The sequence below is a fragment of the Etheostoma spectabile genome, chromosome 17 (genome assembly GCF_008692095.1).
Source record: "Etheostoma spectabile isolate EspeVRDwgs_2016 chromosome 17, UIUC_Espe_1.0, whole genome shotgun sequence".
Taxonomy (NCBI): Eukaryota; Metazoa; Chordata; class Actinopteri; order Perciformes; family Percidae; genus Etheostoma; species Etheostoma spectabile.
The window spans coordinates 12,506,101-12,521,579 of record NC_045749.1 but is presented as its reverse complement, the minus strand read 5'-3'; the positions used below and the strand labels follow the sequence as shown (position 1 = coordinate 12,521,579).

Sequence of the window (15,479 nt, the reverse complement as noted above, 5' to 3'; positions counted from 1 at the left end):
TGAATGATCTGCTGCGTGGCACCACTCTGACAAACGTCATAAAATGAGAGTAGGTAGTAGTTATAAATGTGTGTTTAACTGGGAAAACTCCATTTAAATAGTCTTTGTTCAGGGTCCATGGTGTCTTTTTAGCCTTGATATATTGTATTAGTCCCTCTGATCTTATCATATTCAGGCCAATCTGATGATCAACCCCGCTGCGTTGCTCCCTGGTGCCGTCCCCAGTACGCAAGGAGCTGTAAGTGTACTCCCTGGAATGGTTTTTAGTTCCTCTTCAGGGGTGTCCAGCTCCAGCCTGAGCCCCAGCCCCGCAACAACTCCAGTAGAAGCCCAGACTGACTATGAGAGAGGAGTGAGCTTCGACGCCCCAGTCCAGGCTACAACACTGCAGAGCGCACACAAGGTAAGTTTTTGATCCCTGGCTTGGAGAATAATATATTTTATCTACAAGTCTTTTGGTTGCTTTTCCATCCCTTGGATTTCTGACGTGATATTGTGGGTGCAAATCTTCTGTCATGCAGAGTCGTGCCAAAGGTTCTGTACAACGGAGACCCCAGTCCAGAGCAGCAAGGCAGCAAGCAGCCCAAAGATCTTTAAAGGATAAAGAAGAGACTGTGGGTGGAGAGGTTCCTGGGCTGAAGCCCAGTCTGTCTGGTTTAGCCTTACCCCCACCAGACAGGTCCAGCCAGACATGTGCCAGTCCGACACTACCTAACTCAGATGCACCCGCAGCCTTGCCCGCCTCCTTACCGCAATCCTCTCTCTCTGAAATCTCCCCCAGACCTTCTGTACTGACACTGCCAGTATCCACAAACGCTGGAAAGAAAGAATCCAGTAAAGACAGCCACAATACCAAGGTGCTGCCGTCTTCTCATGAAGATGAGCTTTTTGGCTCTGACGGTCTGTTTGGGGCCACATCAGTCCCTAACACATCCTCCACCAGACAGACTACCAAGACTACAGAACCTCAGGCCAGTAGTGGGGTGGGATTGAAGAAAGACAAAGACAAAAGCACTCTTCCATCCATTTTTGATGCCAACACTGATGACCTTTTCCAAAAGGTCAAACCGAGGTCAACTACTAAGAAAGCCATGGCCTCTTCTTTTTTGGAAGAAGATGAGGATGATGAGGACATCTTTGCAGTGAGCAACAGCTCCACTCCCATATCACCAAGTAGCAAAGAAATCAAGAACAGCAGTAGTTTTTCAAAGCAGGGCATCTTCCAGGTACCTTTTTATTTTACATTGATGGTAATACTGTCAAGGTTTTCTTTGAAATCATAAGAACATGTTTCATTTCTTTCCTTATTGGCTGAATTTCTATGTTCTCAGGATGAAGTAGCCACTGTGCCTAAAGTTCACAAGAAGCACAAAGAGAAGCCCCTTGATGCCAGCTTGTTCGATGACAACATAGACATTTTTGCTGACCTGACGGACACTTTAAAACCAAAACAGAGGTCCAAGACGAAGGGAGAGACCAAGTCTATATTTGATGATGACATGGGTAAGAAACAATAAAATGCGTGCAGGCATTCTTTTTTGTTTTTTTACACTTTTGATTTGGTCTGTCCTGTGCTCTTTTTTTAATTGGTAAATTTAACCAAATATGTTGTCTTTTTCTCTATTCTGTAAAGATGACATCTTCTCACCAAACACAGTAAAACCAGTGACGAAGGCTACCCATAAATCTAAGAAAACACCAGTGTCTCAGGAGACCAGTACAGCAGCGGATTCAAGTGACATATTTGATGATCCACTTAATGCTCTTAGTGGAAAGTGAAGTTTCTGAGAAGCCAGATTTGTACAATTGTGGATTCATTATTTTGTTATTTGGAAAGGTTTGAGATGGGATACACTGTTGATAGAGTATTTATTCATATGAATTCATAGAAATACTGGGGCTTATTTTTGGCAGATAAAGACTCAATGAATGGAATGACTCAATGAAAACTAGTCCAGTCATCTTCTGACAGCACTTCCAAAATCATCTCGTCATCCGATCATATTATGTAACATGTATTATATAGTGTTAATCTTTATTATACATAATAGCACTTTATAAGCATATCATGTGCTTAGCCTCAAAGCCTGCAGAAATTAACAGTAAATTGTTTTGTTTGTTTTAAAGATGTTTATCCTTTGGCTTGACCATGTTGAGATTCCATTTCTTTTGGGTTTGTGCCATATCATGGTTATGATGAAATCAACGTGTTTACTTACTGTCTTTGGCATTTTGACAATGTTTTTAATAAGAAATTCATCAATTTCTTAACTTTGGCTGTGATGAAAATGAAAAATTAATTTTTAAAAACTAAAAAGAAAAATATTTTATGCAATCTGAAATGAGTGTGATTATTTCCAAGTCAATTGATTTAATGTGCGTTTTGTCTGTCGGTAGACTTGGATATCGGTAAGTGTGTAATATGAGCAGGAAGCCCATTCCGAAGAAAGGGAACTTTAGAGCTGTGATTAACACTTTCTGTTTCAGTTTTGTGTGACTGAGCTAGGGTTAGTGTTTTTGCTGAGGTCACTATTATTAAAGTAAAAAAATTAAGAATTGAAGCTGCTCCATTATTTGCATTTAAAGAGAAACCCAATTGTTTGCTAGAAGTCATATATCCTTCCTCACAGTAAGTAAAAGTTATAATTAAAAGTAAACTTCGTAGGGTTATTACATTCTTCAGTTTGTGTCTTGTGCATGACATTAAAAGCCTTTTTGCCTTGCATTTAGGAAGGGATTTTTTTTATCTGGCATGGGGCTACAAATTGACACGCATTTGAAATCGGACATTTTGACGGTATATCATTTTTATTAAAGTTTACAGTAAAAACTGCTTCATGTGAATATGGGGCGTGTATTTTCCGCCCACCTCACCATCCCTGGCTCTAATTGGTTCCTTTGTCTGTCAATCAAATGAGGTGAGAAAGGTGTTGTTTAGATGCCTTTGACAGGTATGATGTCGCCAACAAGGGGACCACGGCCACCGACACAACCGATGGCATTTTTGTTTTGTTCCGTGTGTAGTTTTTAGGGTCTAAATGTGATGAAATGCTGCTTAGATTTGAAAGCAACGACGACAACTAACGTAACATCGGCCTGCAAAGGACTGAAGCCAATGGACATAGCATAGGAGCCTGCTAGCCAACCACTGAGAAAGGTAGCCATTGTTTGAGTTGTTGGCTAACATGGCAACGAAAGCTAACAGCAGCTAGACGGGATTTACTGCCGTGTTATTGCAGAAGATACTGGTAAGCAGGTTTTAATAATACAGTACCACTGTTAACCTATGTTTCAAACTGCTTCGTTAAAATTGGGAGGTATAATTACTGTTTGTGTAACCTTTCTTTGCTAACGTTAGCCAGATTGAGGCGACGTCTAACTACATTAAGCTCTGTTGTCAGGCAGCTAGCTAACGCTCCTATTTAGTCTCTTTTCGCAAACCTGGCATTTGGTTTCTACTGTGGTGGTGCGTTCAACTAACGTTGTAGAAAAGGTTAAATGTAGTCAGAGGCAATCTGCATAACGTCATAGCGTCGCCTGTAACTTGACAACCTAACCGCTTTCTTCAAGGACTGGCCTGTTTTGACAACCCTCAGGCCTTGTATGCTAACATTATAGAGCCAACAATCAGAGAGACAGTTCATCCTTAGCTAGTGTTGTATGTTACGCCTTTGTGGGCACTTGACTCCCTGTGTCAAGCTCCAGTGAAGTGGAATATCTATTTTAAAGGGTCTGTGTGGAATATAACCTATGTTCTAGACAGCAGCTTGTGGACAACTGTACTTCAAAGCACAAAGGGACAAGATCACAAATAACGTAAATAGCTAATCAGGCTCATCAGGCCCAACCCAGAAAATATATAATGGTTCCAAGGAGAAAAACGGTAACTTATGTGTTGCTTTTAAGTAATGGAAGGACACTTAAACTAAAGTGTCGTGGGTTTTATCACATAACATTATTTCATAATGTTGAATTTAGCTTGCTACAATTTTCCTTAATACATAAAAGCATAATTGGACTAACCTGCCTCTCACGTTCAATTTTGTAAGATTTTGGTGAGTTAAGTGATCTGTCAGAGGCTGCGGTCAGTCACAGGACACTTCATACCACTGATAGGCTTATGCAGCACACCTGATCCTCTTGAATTTTGGCCAAGGCCTTATATGCTTCACTGAATTTTTCATGAGAGGATTGTGCATGTCTGCTGCCACTGATACATGCCCTTGTTCTAAAATAATTGCTCCTCCACGTATTACAAGATAGTTTCAGTCTTGTGGATAGTTGTTTTTATTACACGTGAGCCTATTTTTGTGAATCTATGTGAATTCTGACCCGACTTCCAAAGCATAGATTATCACAAATAAATTCATTGACCTGTGGGAAGCACCTACAGCATATTTAAGACACTAGTTTGCAGGGAATGGTATCAAACCTTCTAAAAAGTTCCTATAATCATGCAGTGCTTTTGTTTCTACTCACAGCTGTGGTCATCCTGCATGATGTGTGACGGTCATGAGGCTAGTGAGCAGTACCTGTCCCTCTCTCCCTCATCTTGGGCCAGCCCTCCCATTTAACCATATCCCCGAAGTCTCTCTCCCATCCTGCCAAGATGACCGACAGGAAGGAGCCACCCTTCTTTAATGACGACAGTGTGGGAGCTTTTCACTATAAGCTCCCTTTCTATGACACTATGGAGCTCTTCATAGAGACCCTGACTGGGACCTGTTTTGAGCTACGTGTGTTGCCTTTTGAGGCTGTCATTTCAGTCAAGGCAAAGATCCAGAGGCTGGAAGGTACAAAGCACACACGTGTAGTTTGCATGTTTTAGCCTGCTAGGAATACTGTCCATACTTTATAAGTCAAGGTACTGCACTGATTGAGCCAGCAAGCTGTGTCAATTTTCCGATAGACTGGGAAGATGAGAAGTAATTTGTTTGACCATTTTGTATTGTCTTTTCAGTCTCTTGCCAGGTCAGTTTTTCAGTCATGTGTATTGCTGTATCTGTATAACCGTATCTTCTCAAAGTTTTAAGTTGTCTGTGCTGTTAAACTACTTGTCACACTTAATGTAACATTGGGGGAAAAACAATAAATGCAAAAAAGATATATGGGCAGAAAACTCATGGTTACACTCTAAATTAAGAGCACTTAGACTTATTGTCACCATACACCTTGATCAGTGTTAGGGCTCTCAGTTTATATTTGTTATTCAAGCTGTTGTGCGTTGGGTTGCGTTTCAGTTTTGGTCAGAAAGGCCTCTCTGTGCTCTGTGTGTGAGGAGGTGTGACAGCCAGGCCAAATGTGTTTGTGATAGAGAAAACCACTCTGCAATATAAGGACCAATGCTCAATCCTTAACACCGGCTCACCTCCAGCGCCTGGTCAGCCAGGTTACTCATTGTGGGCACAGAGAGCTTCCTGACTACGCAGACACTCCATCTCATAGCTCTAGAGAGCACCTGTATTCGTTAGGCCGTCATCCTTCAAATGGAGTCTTATTATTTTAGTTTAATTTGCGGTATTAGGTAAAATGTAGAAAGATAGTAGTCCAACCAACCTCATGTATGTGACTGTAAGATAAGCTGTCAGATAAGCTGTCTTTATGGTGAGATAACACTAGCACATCTACAAGTTTTCTTTTTAATTATTTGCCCTTTTTCACCAATTAACATAGTTCTGTCTTCAGGTAGCACATGAATCATCTTTAGTGGTGTATGGATGCTTATTTCGTCAGCATTCCCAACTTGTCTGTCAAATTAGTAAACTTAGTATATGAAATATGAACAGGTTTTTGTCAATTTTACTTGTTAAAGGTATCCCTGTTGCCCAGCAACACCTTATCTGGAACAATCTGGAGCTGGATGATGAACATTGCCTACATGACTATGGGTAAATATATTTCGGCTGAACCTTTCTGACAATGTGGCAAAGTCACAAAGAAAACAAGACCAGTTATTACCAATATGTTTGAAAACACCTTTTAAGAGTAATTTGCATGTGCACTTTTAAAGCCTTCCTGCTGCGGTGGTAACTCCGTCTTAATTCAGTTCAACAAATCGTAAATGAGCCAGAGATGTAGACATGATGTGGATGAGACAAGTGGCATCCTGGTCCTATTAAGAGAGCTTGCCCCTCCATTCTTGGCAGTTCACAAGAGGCAGAACTCACCCTCTAGTCCTCTGCCTACTGCAGATGGTGGTATAGCGTCATGAATTCTTGTCACTTAATTCTCCACATGAACAGCCTCTAGTGCTATCTTGCTAGACTCTCCTAACACCATGCAGCAAGTTTTAGAATCAGATGGGCAGAGTAAGGCAACAAAACATCTGCTCATCAAAAACAAATGCTCCAAAGGAATTCCCAGTTGTGCACTTGAGTTCATCTGGAAATCATCCTGAACCTTGGAGTGCTGTTTACTTTATATCAGCGCGTCTCCCTCTGCCTCAGAAGTAAAGCATATTACCCTAAAAGTAAAGATGTTGCCTACTGTTATTTTCTTCTCTCCCATTACAATAACATACACTGGAGAATAGGTTACAATACTCTTCACTTATTCGGCTGTATTGATCATTGGTCTGTCTGTGTTTCCAGCATTGCAGAGGGCTGCACTTTGAAACTGGTCTTAGCTATGAGGGGAGGCCCAATTAACACCAGGAGAGGTAAGGAATAGACCAGCGAACTGTAAATTCATATTACAGCTGGACATCTGTTGTTTTCCATTATATCAAAAGATTTTTCATAAATTCTATTACACATTTGGGAATTTAAATTGTTTTAACCACAGAACCCCCTCTCTTCTGTTGTCAGTAGCCATGGAGGATCCTATCAAAGAGGTGACTGACCTAATGGAGAGCGCAAAGGAGGAGGGTTGTGAGAAAAGCCTGGCCAACAAGCAGGTTACATTTGTGGTTTATCGTGAAAATGACCAGCTAAACTTCTTCCGAGTGGTCGACAGGGGAGATGGAACCCTGACCCCTCTGTCTGAATCTCTGAGGTTGGGAAATTGTCGTATTGTCCTTGTTGTTTTTAAGCACAAGTATTATTCATTGTATTATCAGTCGAAGTATAAAGAACTAATACAGCTAGTGTGGCGTTGAGTACTAAACATTGATTATCCAGTGGTAGTTGTAGCACTGAGTTCAGTGAGCAGGGCCAGTGAAGAGACTGCCCACAGCTTTGTTGGATCATTAATTGGAAGATTGTTTTTGCCTCTCATATTTTCCAGTGGTGGCTCGGTGTACAATGTGTGTGCAGAGGAGGAGGAGGATGGAGCGAGTTCTGCAGTTGAACAGCAAAGCCTTGAGAACTCCATCACCATGAACAAAATTAAGCTACTCAAAGCCAAGATGGAGGACATGAACCTCAACAAGAAGGTTGGAAGAAACTGGGATCACAAAAACATGGTTAAAATGTTACTGCCTATCAGAGAGGGCAAATGTGGCCTCCACACATGATTTATTTTCACACCATTTTGAATGTAGACATGTTATGAAAAACGGGAATTGTCCCGTTTCTGTGAAAGCTATTCTTCAAGCCATTTTTTCATGGTTGTGTTTTTTTTCAATCCCTAAAATAAGAAAACCAAATTATGTCTAATATTGTCATCACATAGAATCTCGCTTTTCATAATCATAGATCAAAAATGGTAGCCTGCAACCAGTAATTTGCAAATGTTTGTTAGAGGATAGATCTTTTCATGACATTAAACTACTGGCTTTTTTAAAGATTTTTTTTTATACCAGCAGCCTAAATTGAGTAATGAGATAACCACTATGATTTTTATAATTTTACAGAATGGGGTGAAATACTGAAAATGTACAGTATATTTGAAAGGGTGCTGTGGTATAATATAACTGTCTCTGTCTTTGTCTCTGTCCTACAGCCGAAGAAGTCGGCAAAGGTAAAACCACGGCCCCCTGTCAGCCCACAGCCCTGCGGTGGCTCTCTAGGACTTTCCAACCCACGTCACCATCATCGCCTTTTTCGTTCGCACCCCCAGATCAACCAGCCGTGGCAATCAAATGCACAACTACCTCCAATCACAGATCATGAATCCATAGACCCCTCGCCGCCCTCTGCTGCTGCAACCTCTGCTCACTTTTCTATCCCTAGACGACCCCCTCCCTCTTTCTCCTCACCTTCTTGTTATATGCTTCAGGAGGAGGAGCCATGGGAGACATGCCCACCATTTGCAAAGATCCGGCCCCCTCCTAAAGTGTCCCGGTTGGACATTGGCAATACCAGGTTGATGAGGGACTGTGTGTACCCTCAGCTCCCTCCGCTGTGTATAAGGGGGGCACCTGAAGCCACCTTTGACCCTGCTGATCCTGCAGGGGAGGCAGTCAGGCTGAGTTTATTAGAAGAAGCTCCTGGGCTGGTGGTGCCAGCACAACCTGGAGCTCCATTTGGGGAACTGTTAGACCCTCTGAGTCTGGATGTGTCCACACAACCAGAGGGAGGTCCTCGGTCCATCGAGGTTGAGGCTCAGCACCAGTTTCCGCTTTCCCCCTCCCCACTCAGTACCTGGACACTTGGGACAAGTAATACTTTCACCAGCAGAGGTCAGAGGACACAGCTCGGCACACCATTTCATATCAGCCCCCCCTCTCCTTTGCCCGTTTCCACCTCATCATCCTCTTCTACCAGGCCACTGCCTCAGGCATTTGATTCCACTCCCTCCTGTTTACAGCCCAACCTTCAAGCACAATCCTCAGCACAAGTGAAGCCAGGCAGCACATCCCCTTACCCTTCCACCACCTTGTCAACTCATCCACCATACCTTTGTGGTGTTAAAGTGGAGTCACCTGGCAAAAGGCCAGAGCTTATCTCGAAGAGGGAAGCAAGAGGCATCGCTAAGATGGCCAACCAAGCATCTAAGGAGCCACTGGGTACCCTAAACAACTCTGAACTCTTAGCATCTCTCTCCACAAGGGCTGCAGATAGCAGCAACAGGAATCATGGCTTTGGAGAGAGTCTGGGACTGGCATTGCCCCCTGTCACTGCCTCAGGACTGAGCAGCCTTGGCTCCAGGCTGCCATCCATCCCAACTAACAGGCTTCTTCAGGATGATCTGATCAGACAAATGTCACCTTTACACCCAGCAGCAGTCTCTTACATGGTGAGTACAGAGAGGTGCTGCTCAGATTGGATCTGGGGAATAGTTTTTAATCCTCGATTTGTTTTGTTTTTTCTCAGAATAATTTGAGTGTTTAAGTATTTGTACTGTTACAAGACCAAAATAGATTTTTTATTTTTATTTTTAAACTGCATACATTGTACTGTCAAGTATTTACAATGTCATGTTGCAGCAATTGTCACTAATATCCAACTGATGAATCATTTGGAGATGAAAATTGTTGGTCGTGCTAAAGAGTTTTGCCATGAGATGAAGCCCTATAGCAAAAAAGAAAGAGAAAATACCCACACATAGCTTGTCAGTTTAAATATGTTATTAAAATGCTGTAGTTGAACTTCATCAGACCATATGTGACATGCTATACTGCATGAAAGGTTCAATTGATACAATGTGAAAGGTTTCCAGTTAAATTAAATTAATCAAAATGTATCGAGCAATTTTCACTGCCTTGTAAATAAGTTTGATGCACTATGAGAAATGCAAATGTTATTCATAGAAAATGGCTAATGATCGCCCCTTCTGTTAGGAACATCAGTTCTCTCACAATCATATTAGTTTTCTCAGTGTCTCTTCGTCAGCATAAACACCTGTGTATAATTCAAATTATATACACCTCCATTTTTGATGTTACTATAGGGTTCATTCCTAGTGATACTTACTTTGTATTACTTCACCAGTAATAGTGACAACTTAAAGCTCTTTTCCAGCTCAACATTGAGTAAAACATTTAGATTTTTCTCAAGAAAAATCTGTGCTATTGTTGAATTGTTTTGCTCAAAAAAATATGTCATGTTGCTGTTGTTTTCTCAGGCCACCAACGCTCTTGAATCAGCCGGGGGAGTCATGACTTCGTTTGGGAGATTAGGTAAGGGGAGACGCACAAAGAAAGTGTTGAATTGTGGTGGTAGGATTGCACATTTGAGTTGTGGACTTTACAGCCATCTGTTGTGCCAGAGTGCATTATAGCCAAATGGTTCTGAACTAACGATGCCGGTCTTGAGAGGTGCAGTCGCATATGGAGAGGATGTTGTTATGTGAAATCCTTTGGTGCATGTTGTGTGAGCGCTACAACAAAGCACCACAGTGGTTTTAAATATTCATTATTGCTATAACTGCGGAAGCAGAACAAACAACAGAAGGTTTCAGGCCTAAACACAAGCACACTCATGTATTTATGTCATCCACTGATGACATAAATGATGCTTAGGCTATTCTTAAGGATAAATAGGTACATCTGTGTTTCCCACAGGCTGAGAACCCAACTAATGACTGCACACAAATTACTTTTAAGTCAGGCTCTACTTTCAACTGCATTTTCACAAAAATATTTTGGTATTTGAATAGGTTTCCAAAATATATACCATCAATCTTAGCCACTAAGTATGCTTACTCTGGTTTTCACACCTCAATAGGTCATTACAAATAGATTAATTTGTGCTTAAAAGATTCATTTTAAACTCTTGGCACAAGTTGGCAGTAATTACAGCTTCTGGTCTTTTTGGGGTTGCCTTTACTCGCTTTACAGACCTAAACTTTTCTCTGTCTTCCACATATTGTAGACGCTCATAAGCGCTGTCAGAATATGTGGGCATTCTTGGAAAAACTCAATATATATTTTCAGAAGGGTTCAAGTCTGGACTCTGGATATAACTCTGGCTCTCCTTGAGTGGCCTCTTCACTCTGTTATTGCTCTGACTATGTTGTTGTGCTGACAAGTGAGTCATCCCTCCTCTGAGATTTCATGTGCTCTCTATTTTATTTCTATATTGTAACATCATTTTTGGTTTCCTCAGTCAGGACATGTTTCACTTCAGTCTGATAAGAAACATCCTCCTAATGATGATGCATGATGCTCTGCTGACTGTTCACCAGTTGTTCACTGTGGCTATAATAGCACTTCAAATTCATGGCACCAGACCAAAGAGTCTTTTCCTTCATACTTTGAGTTTTTGAAGTACAGCTTAATAAGTTGCTTTAGTGACTTTTTGAGGATAATAACAAAAAAAGGGAAATGCATCTAAGATCAATCTGGTCATAACAATCTGAATGCACAATTTATGTAAATGAGGCATTACTGTATTTTGGTTTTGTTGCTAAAATGGGTTCTCACTGATTGATTTTCCTGGAACAAACTGTATAATTTGGTACTAATTATAGAAAAAACAGAGACACTGTGTTCAGTTGGATAGTTTCCATTAGTAAAGAAATGAGAAATTATTATTTACTTTGGTTTAAATAGAGCTATTTTAAGAAAGAAGTCTTTACCTAGAATAGCCAGCTTTGACAAACAACTCAATTAGCTCTATTAAAACAGAGCTAATTGACAGCAAGTGTCCAGTGGAGTGTGCTGCCCATATAGGCTGAGTCCTTGACAGTGGCCCAGGTTTGAATCAGACCCATGGGCCTTTGCTGCATGTCGTCCGCCCCCTCTCTCTCTCCCCTCTCCTGTCTTCAATCTATCCTGTCAGTTAAAATCCATAAAAATGAATAATGATTAAAAAAAAGTGTGACACAAGCGGAAATACTTAAAGTTACAAAAAAGGTACTTTTGTCTCTCAGTGCACCAGGTCGCTGCAGTGCTGCTGTGCACATATCAGAACAATCCTAATCCAACTCATTTAATAGGGTAGAGGGTATTTATTGAGATTAGGATTGGGAGCAAAGAAAACATGATTTGGACAGCTCTTAATAAAATGTTATCAAATTCAAGTTAAGTCAACTAAACAAGAGAATGTGGGAAATGTGCTTGGGTTTGAAACAACTATATTCAGTATGGCAGCAGGTTAAAGTGCACTAAACAAATAAAAATCCAATTCCACACCCAGCACCTTGACAGCGAGTTTCCTGTACCTTCATCACGGAGCTGTCAGTTTTATCTGGATGTTCCCATATCCCCGTAGCTCACAAACCCTGCCAAACTGCATGCTTCCACAGACACGATTATCACAGGTACAAGCTGACATAAGCCGGTGTTCCCTAACGTAGGAAATTAACATTTTGTTTTCTAAAATGTTTTCTAACATTTTGACTTGTTAATGGTTCAGATGAGGACATGACAATTTACTTCTGTTCACATCTAATTTAGTCGACAAAAATTTTAGAATGTGCACTTCATCATAAACCAAGCTTGAAATTAATTGTCAGAACTCAAAAGGAATCCTAGATGAAAAGACATGAATGTGACAGTGTGAACACTTTTTGACAGATTATTTTCTGGTAGGTTTTTCCTGTCGGTGTCAAGTACAGACGTAAGCCCAACATAATGCATGGTATGAAAGCACTCTCCTTGTGCTCAGTGAAATGGCAATAAGACAAAAACAAAACAAAGCAAAATGTTGAATACTGACAGGTTTTTAGAATTGCAGTGCAGTGATACTTAAAAAACCTTATTGCATTGCATTTCTGGCCACACGCCAGTGTTTGATTTCACAGCAGGTGTTTTGCCTTTTGACAGCTGGTGAAAATGGCTGCTTAGACATCATTGCTGGGCTTTGGTACAACATGCCTGAAAGTACTGAATAGGGAGAAATGCAATGTTCCTCCCTTAAGGGATTCTGTGTTACATCTAACCTTTTTTAGGGTTTCAGGAATTCTGTGATGGATCTTGTATTGGCAAATTTCTGTCTGTGAAATGCTAAAGAAAGCACAAATTAAAGCAACGTTTGTAAAATGTTCCTAAAATCTCCAGTTATGCTGTGTGCAGACATCAGTGACTCTTAATATTGTATTATTTACAGAGGAGAGACAAGTTACGTGACTGGACTGTGTGTACATTATTACAAACCTTTTCAGTACATGATCAGTAATTCCACACTGAATCCTGTAAAGTAAATATAAAAAAAATACTATTTCTCTGTTCTCAGGCACTTCAACATACCACCTACCTCCAGTCAAGGCTTCCACAGGCAGCAAGAAGAAGAACTCAAAGCATTGCCTCCTCTGTGGCAAGAAGACTGGCCTGGCCACCAGCTACGAGTGCAGGTACAACTGCCTCCAGCACTTCCACCTGCACTCACTCCCCCACTCGCTGCCTGGCTCTAAATCAAATCTCCCCCTATTTTTCATTCTTGTCCTTGAAGCAGTCGTGTTAGTAGAAAACGGTCTTTTCCTAGTTCATCATTTTGTCTCGCAGCCATCTCTCCAGTGCAAACGCATCTCTGTTCACGGCTTGTTCTGCCACGAGTTATTAGCATTATCAAAGTTTCTCTCTACAACATCAGTCTGGATCTCTTCCTCCTCTCGGGCCTCGTCCGGGGCACATCCTGAATCTGATGTAACAATTTGTAACGTAGAGCTCCCGACTGTGTTCAAAAGACTGATGTTTCTGTAATAAGATGAGTAATGCAATTTACTCAACATTAGTGCTCATAAATTAAATAAATTAGAGAATGTTAGTAATAGAAATAGTCTTGCGCATGAGGAGGCTTTCAGTCTGTGAAAACCTTGCTATATCTTTCATTCATTCAGCTGGATGATTGAGCAGATGTTTGCTGATGAAGAAAACAATGTTTTTATTTGGTGACTGTCTGGTCTGTCAGGAAACCCTCTATAACTATATAAAGTATTGTTTCTTGATCTTTGCATAAATACCAAAATAACTGTTTACCTTTAATCTTTCAGGTGTGGTCACAACTTCTGTGCCACTCACCGCTACGCAGAGACACATGACTGCACGTACGACTATAAGAGTGCCGGACGGAGATTTCTGCATGACACCAACCCTCTCGTTAGTGCTCCCAAGCTGCCTAAGATCTAGACCCGACAACACTCGCCTCTTCATAGAAGAAGAACAACCTGAAGAACTACAGGTCAAACCGACTGAAAAGAAGAGATTCTGCAAAATCACTTTGAGTAGAAACAAGGAACTAATTCACCACTGTGTGCTTTTTTTATCAGCCAGGTTTGCTTAAAATTTTAATAAAATAGTCTGTAAAGCCAAGTGTGAACAAACGAGTAGACTGAAATGGCAAAGAACTAATGATTTCTAATTGACAATGTGAAGATGTTTATCATTTTTCTCTGTTACCTTGTTCTTTTTCTATTGTATAAAAACAAAACAAAAAAATAACGTGCTTGTATGTAGGTCGTTTTTGCTAAATATATCTGCTGCATGTTTTAGTTTTGTCAGCCTTTTTCTTTTCTTTTTTAAAGATAGGACCGCTGAGGACTTTTCATTCGACAAGTCTTTGACAGATGCACTTTAGAACTATCATATTTATACATTTGACTTTCCTTATTGTGGGGGGAAGGATACTTAATTTTTTGTTTGTGTTACAAAGTGTTTAAATTGTCGTCATCCAGATTGTTATATTCTTCACCTCTAAATGTCTTTCTTACATGGGCACATACATACCGACATCACTAACATTGAAATATTTCTTAAAAGAGAACAGTACACCCAGTTATTGATGAAATACTTAATATTTATTATTAATAAATAGTACTTATTTAAAATTAAGGTTGGTTTTAATAGCAAGTATGCAATGTGTGTAGGTGTGAATGTCAGTTGTGATCTGTAATCCTATCAAGTAAACGGTATTAGGATTGGGGGAGGGGGTGTTTATGGTATTTATGTCTACAAGTAAGGTGGTTGCCATAAAAAAAATCTTTTGTAAGTCTTTTTTTATTGCTCAGCTGTTGCAAAATGTTAAATGCTGTTATAATATCTACAGGGGTTTGATCTAATAAAGCTTCTTTCCATACATACTGTACATCACTGGCTCAAGTGTTTTGATCCAATAGCTGTCTTATTTTATTTTCAATTGACCAACAGATTGCCCTGATGTAATTTTTTTACAGTGTTCTCGAGTCTTTCTGTTTCGGTTCCTTATATTTGCGCATTACATAATATACCTCTGCTAGCCTTTAAAGCAACACTATGTAACTTTTCCTGCTTCGGCCCCCCTACAGCACCCGTGTCAAACTCAAGGCTCATGGGCCAGATCCGGCCCCCAATATATCAGAATCAGAATCATCTTTATAATGTGGTTCACAATTAATATTGGCCCGCATAGTTTGTGTCATTTTTTTACAAAGTTTTTACTGCTTTTCTGGCATTTCTGTAGCGTTACTCAACATTTTTTTACGCTTTTGGCCTTTTCTTTGATGTTTTTGTCAACCAAACTGTAAGTGAGAAGACTATAGTAGACATGCAATAATACAGTCAAAGATATTTTATTTTTTTGATGACATAAAAGCAATAAACTACACGTCTGCCTGTTGACGTGATTCTAATTTTCCAGTGTGGCCCGTAGTGAAACTGAATTTGACACCGCAGCCCTACAGGTTGGAAGTGGAATTGTCCCATTGTGTCCCATTTGAACTACAGATCCGCTACCCGATCT

General features: G+C 40.5%; 2 protein-coding genes across 6 annotated transcripts in view; both read left to right on the top strand.

Annotated features, from left to right (window-relative positions):
* The window catches only part of washc2c (WASH complex subunit 2C), a 10,909-nt gene extending 8,567 nt beyond the window's left edge, over positions 1–2,342 (top strand). For all 4 annotated transcript variants that reach the window (XM_032540710.1, XM_032540708.1, XM_032540709.1 and 1 more), the window contains 4 exons: positions 176–403; positions 522–1,226; positions 1,332–1,503; positions 1,634–2,342. In XM_032540710.1, coding sequence (XP_032396601.1) covers positions 176–403; positions 522–1,226; positions 1,332–1,503; positions 1,634–1,779 — 1,251 coding nt within the window. In that variant the 3' untranslated portion in view covers positions 1,780–2,342. The remainder of the gene's footprint in view (positions 1–175; positions 404–521; positions 1,227–1,331; positions 1,504–1,633) is intronic.
* Positions 2,343–2,894: 552 nt separating this feature from the next.
* On the top strand, positions 2,895–14,846 carry zfand4 (zinc finger, AN1-type domain 4). Of its 2 annotated transcripts, none has more exons than XM_032540716.1 (10): positions 2,895–3,248; positions 4,482–4,793; positions 5,813–5,888; positions 6,591–6,658; positions 6,810–6,993; positions 7,225–7,372; positions 7,882–9,117; positions 9,946–10,000; positions 12,999–13,116; positions 13,756–14,846. In XM_032540716.1, exons 2-10 carry the CDS (start codon positions 4,610–4,612, stop codon positions 13,889–13,891), a joined length of 2,205 nt encoding a protein of 734 aa, XP_032396607.1. In that variant the 5' UTR covers positions 2,895–3,248; positions 4,482–4,609; the 3' UTR covers positions 13,892–14,846. The 2 variants fall into 2 exon arrangements, with proteins under 2 accessions (XP_032396607.1, XP_032396606.1); XM_032540715.1 differs by having other exon boundaries at positions 6,807–6,993.
* Positions 14,847–15,479: the final 633 nt, after the last annotated feature.